This window comes from Pteropus vampyrus, unplaced genomic scaffold (assembly GCF_000151845.1).
Source record: "Pteropus vampyrus isolate Shadow unplaced genomic scaffold, Pvam_2.0 Scaffold16, whole genome shotgun sequence".
Lineage (NCBI taxonomy): Eukaryota > Metazoa > Chordata > Mammalia > Chiroptera > Pteropodidae > Pteropus > Pteropus vampyrus.
The window spans coordinates 4,786,673-4,792,142 of record NW_011888797.1 but is presented as its reverse complement, the minus strand read 5'-3'; the positions used below and the strand labels follow the sequence as shown (position 1 = coordinate 4,792,142).

General features: G+C 36.5%; 1 protein-coding gene across 1 annotated transcript in view; it reads left to right on the top strand.

Annotated features, from left to right (window-relative positions):
• ALDH1L2 (aldehyde dehydrogenase 1 family member L2) overlaps positions 1-5,470 on the top strand; it is a 55,968-nt gene that overhangs the window by 27,307 nt on the left and 23,191 nt on the right. The window contains exons 11-13 of the mRNA XM_011386953.2: positions 1,459-1,578; positions 2,148-2,275; positions 3,724-3,874. Of these exons, the coding sequence (XP_011385255.1) occupies positions 1,459-1,578; positions 2,148-2,275; positions 3,724-3,874 (399 nt within the window). The remainder of the gene's footprint in view (positions 1-1,458; positions 1,579-2,147; positions 2,276-3,723; positions 3,875-5,470) is intronic.

Below are 5,470 nucleotides of genomic sequence, written 5' to 3'. Positions count from 1 at the left end.
GCCAGTGGCTAATAGGCTGTTGGTTTTCACAGCTACTGTAGTTGCAAGGATATTTGTTTTCAAGTTACTGCAGAGTTTTCAAGAGAGAGATGGGAATAGGGCAAATTAATATGCCACAAAGCTTACTATTCTTACAGAGATTCAGCTGTTTTTCTTGAATAAACTGGTTCTTGCAAACCTTTGATTTATTTCTAGAGTTCTGAGAAAAATTATTTTGACAATATTTTCTAGTGTTCCCATTACTTTTATGAAGAAGCAAATTTTCAGAGAGTTTTAATCTACTACTGCAGAAGTGCTTCCTATCTATTTGTATTTGTATATAATAAGAGTTAGGTAAATTTAGAAAGCAGTTTAGCATTATCTGGTTAAGAACATGAATTTTGGAGTCAGACGAATCTTGGTTTAAATCCAAGTAACATTGCTTGCTAGCTGTGTGACTTTTGGTGAGTTACTTAACTTCTATAAACCTCAGTGTCATCATATGTTAAATGTGACAGTAAAAACATCCACTTCATAGGATTGTTGAAAGAATCAAATTAGGTAATGCATGTAAGACACTTCGTATGTTCCCAGAATGATGAGTTTAGAAAATTGGACTATATGCAGTGACTGAACACTTCAATTTAGATGAAGTTTCCTTCATTATATCTTACATAAACACATGGAAATATTTTATGGAACATGAGTATTTGGTATAGGATAAGGCAAGACACTCTCTTGCTATTTTTTATTTCTTTTTAAACATCATCGATTTCTCTATATGAAATATTTTTTTAAATCATTAAATTTCCTTTTTGATACCTTGCATTGATATGGCATTGTATGCTAATAATGCTCTTTCACATATATTATCTCAATTATTCCTCATAATAATTGTATAAAGTAGGTGTTATTTTCCCATTTTATTGTTGAAAAAAACTGAGGTTCATAGAGGTTAATGGACTAACCTAAATTTACTTGCTAGCTAATGGTAGAGAGTACAATTTAGGAAACACATATGTAAGAGAGAGACAGTGAAAATGGGGAGGAGCATAAGAAAAGAACGTAAAATGGCACTAGTGTAAAAAGAAACCTATTGCCAAAGGCAATTTTGAGACTTTAAATGAAAGCAATGGCTGCACTCCCTAGGTGTTGCCACTAGATGGTAGTATCTCCACTATGGAGGTCTTTTGAGTTATCCCTCATTTGCGTAAGGAAGGAAATCAGCTCTTCGTAAAGCCCAACCTAGAACACTTTGGTCATCACAAATGCTATCTAACCTCTTGTCTCAGTGGACAATCTGAGCATCGCAAAGCCCAAATCTTACATATCCTTGTCTCTTCTGGACAGTAGGAACTAGAATATCATTGACTCGACTTCTCCATCAGCATTAGGGAATAAGTTTCTTTATTGCTATTCAGTATCCAGTGCATAAGCACAGGCATCCACTGAATCTATTAATATAATGTTCTTTCTTAGGTTTCAAAGGAGGTCAATGAAATGACAGTGAAAATGCCATATCAGTGTTTCATAAATGGACAGTTCACGGATGCTGACGATGGGAAGACTTATGACACCATTAACCCAACAGATGGTTCTGTGAGTAATTATGTGGTGTGCATGGTGACGTGACCATTGGTCACGGACTTTCAGTTTATAGCTCACAGTTGTAAAACAGTCTTAAGAAGTACTTTATTTTATCACTCCACCTCTGAACACTTAATATAAATGTACGTCATGCATTTCTTTCAACTATTCACTTCTGGTACGGTTTGCTGTTAACTATAGTAACCTATTTTATAGAGTGAATATTTATGATGACTTTAGACAGATAGCTATGCATATACACATCAGAGGCACACCTCCACAAAAAGCTATGTGTAGGAAAAAATTTCAGCCTTTGCAAGCTCATGGCAAGAAATGCAGCTCCCCTAAGCCACCAGAAGAAGTAGTTATAGTTTTCCTAAATGTTTCTTTCCATAGTGTAGTGTGACATGAGAAGTACCAAATTTCAGTTAAAATTGTTTCTTTTTCTTTACTATACTATTGGATGTATTGGTTTTCCCTCATAAAATTCTCTGGATTTTAAAATATTAATTCTAAGAAGCACATTTATGTATCTCTCTATATAAATAACCTATAACCTATTTTTACTCACCTTGAAATAGACAATATGCAAAGTATCCTATGCGTCTTTGGTGGATGTTGATAAAGCAGTAGCAGCAGCGAAAGATGCCTTTGAAAACGGTGAATGGGGAAGAATGAATGCAAGAGAAAGGGGAAGATTGATGTACAGGTATGGTTTTTAAAAATGCAAGTCTGCAAACTTCGACATCGACTAACATTGTGAAGCTTTAAAATATTTCTTCAAAATATTTCATATGCACGTCTTACTAATATCTTCTGTTGCTTACATCCTATAAAATTTCATATATGTGAGTTCTTAACTTGTATTATTGCCTGTATCAGTTGGGGTCCCAATAGGAAAAGAGGTTTCATAAGGGACTACTTACAAAGATGAGGGCAAGGTCAAGGCATAATGAAGTACCAGGCAGGGGTAGCAGCAGGGGGCAGCTACCACCTTTCCGAGATCTGAAGGGGCTGTTACAAGACTCTGGCAAGATCTGAGGCTGCAGGAGAAGACCACACCACAGTGGTTTTGAGTGGAAGAACACAGCAACTGCTCAACCGCAGCCCATCAGGGAGGTAGACAGGGGATTCGAATCCCCAGCCGCTTTTACCTCCATTTCACCAGTCTTCTGGAGATGTCACCCACTGGACTCTCACTAGTCAAGCCCAGTGAGAGAGCAAGGAAGCCAACTAATGCAGTCCCAGGTCACAGAACAGAGGGGAGAATGAATACCCACCAGAGAGAATATCCAGCATCTTGTTGTTTTCAAAGACGAATTTTAAATCTACATGATGTGTAGAGAATCAAAGCAAGGAGGAAAATACTATGGCCTAAAATTATAAATTAGTAACTGAGTATGGCAAGATTAACTAGATTCAAACATAAATCCAGTTTTCTACTTACTTAAAACCAAAGAGTAGATCTTGGTCAAAAGGTCTTTTAGAGCGAGATCTAGAAGAAACATTAGGAGAAGGGGATTTGAAGTCTGAGTTTGGAATGGTCCAAATGGAACAGCTCAGAAAATCACTAAAGGAAGGAAAGAAAATGAATAATGGAGGAGAGCAAAAAAGGTGAATTTTTGTTACTTTATAGTCATTGGACAGTCCTGGACTTATCTTCCCATAGAAATTGGACACTAGATAGAAATCTGTTCTGATGTCTCAATTGATTCCATGCATCTCTATCTTGTCTTCTTCTGTTAGTATTAGAAATATTTCTGTGCCAACCAGAAATCCTCAAGCGTTCATGGGTCTTCCAAGGGTGAAGGTTGCATTCTAACATCTCCCTGTATATTCACGAACTATCCACATGCCCACTGTTATCTATTATTGATCTCCTTAGATTTCCATGGCTCCATCACTGTTCTACTGCTTATAAATTTATGAAGCAAATTGTACAGGCTTCCAACACCTCTGTATCTCTTTTTTAAGTCTTGGAATAAATAATTTATGCCATTATTTGTTTAATGTCTGTTTTCCCTACTGGACCATTTTCTCCATGATGACAGAGACCCAGTCCATTCATGTTCCCCTCTGAATTCTTAGGATGGTTCTTGTAGATAATAGGGGCTCAATCAACATGTGTTAAGTGGATTTCTTTCACTAACTGTACAGACTTGCAGACCTACTGGAAGAGAACCAAGAAGAACTGGCAACCATTGAAGCTCTCGATTCAGGCGCTGTCTATACTTTGGCTCTGAAGACTCACATTGGAATGTCTGTACAGACCTTCAGATATTTTGCTGGCTGGTGTGATAAAATTCAGGTAAGTGCAAATGTTAGTTGTCTCCATGAAGATCGTTCCAATAGGGAAAGTGACAACCATTCATTAGTTTTTAAAGACACTGTGTCGGAGCCACCTCTTATGTAGGTTTCCTCATTGAATCCTTGTAACAGTTCTCCGAGGTGGGCGGCTAGCTATTATCCCTTTTTACAAGTAAGAAAATGAAAGCTCAACTTGCCTATGATCACACAGTAAGTGCACCATAGAGCTAGGATTTGAAGTTAAGATTTTTCTGAACTAAAGTCTAATGATGTTCTTTGTACTTGACTATAATTTCTCCCAAGGACATCTAATCATCTGGACATTTAGGGAGAAGCCAGGTATCATGGAAGGGTTACAAACTCAAATGCCTACAGAGGCTAGAGAGGTAATATAGGTGGGCTAAGCAGACAGGGTATGAGAAAAACAATTTAAGACATGGGTACAATAAATATTTAATTTTCCTTTTACTGTAGGAAAATAAATCACATGTATGATGACAAATGACAACTATACTTGGCCTTGGCATTGGGGCTACAAAAGGGAAAGGTAGGGCTCATACCAAACAGTAAAATGCATACCACTCAGACTCATTATAATCACTGTAGTACCAGCCATTACAGCCACAATTCCCACCATGAATAAAAAGGAAGCAGGAAAGAGGAAGAAAGGTAAAAGGACTTTGAAAAGCATTCCCGCCCAACCCTCTGTAATGCCTTGTGCTTTTATCTCTTATTGACCTCTCTATCTGCAAAGGAGACTGGGAAACATAATATTTTATCTGGGCACATTGCTGTCACCAGTATTAACATAGAGTCAGAGATACCTAGCTTTAAGTCTCAGCTTTGCCACTTATCAGCCGATGTTGTTAAGGTTGTTTTTACCTCTCTGAGCCTGACTTTCCTCATCTGTAAAATGCTCACAATAATACATACCTTGCAAGTTATATAATGAGGATTAAGGGCAAACATTTATATACTATAAAATTAGATATAATCTATAAAATAGTTGATCTTGCACAGAAATGTAGTGTTATTATTGTTCACCCACAAATTCACACATATAAAAGTATTTAGTAATGGTGGTTCAAGTCTTTCTTTATTTTCAATTATGAATCCAAATTGCTCTGAAACCTGAAAATTGATTTGTTTGATTGGTAATTCATTTGGTGCCAACATGAATCTATAACCTTTATTTATTTCATTTAGGGTAAATATTCATATGTTTCACTAAATAAATATTAGTGTGTTAGACCCTACTAGATAATATAACATAAGGTATATGCATTATATTATTTTTCTAATCCCAAACGCACTTGGCCCCAAGGGTTTTAGATGCAGATTGTATACTTATTTATATTAGTAATAGCAATAATATTTTATATGGTAAAACAAATATATAGCTTCAGTTAAAGACTATTATCATAAATCAGTTGGGGTTAAGTTTGGCTGTGTAAATAGAAAACCCAAAAAAAGAAATTTGTTTTTATCTCATTTTCAAGGAGCACCAAGACAGATAGTCAGGTCTAGTATGTGAGACGAAGGTTCCTTTTCTCTCTCTGCCAGGCCATCCTTAGTACCACGTGATCTCCACTCTCAA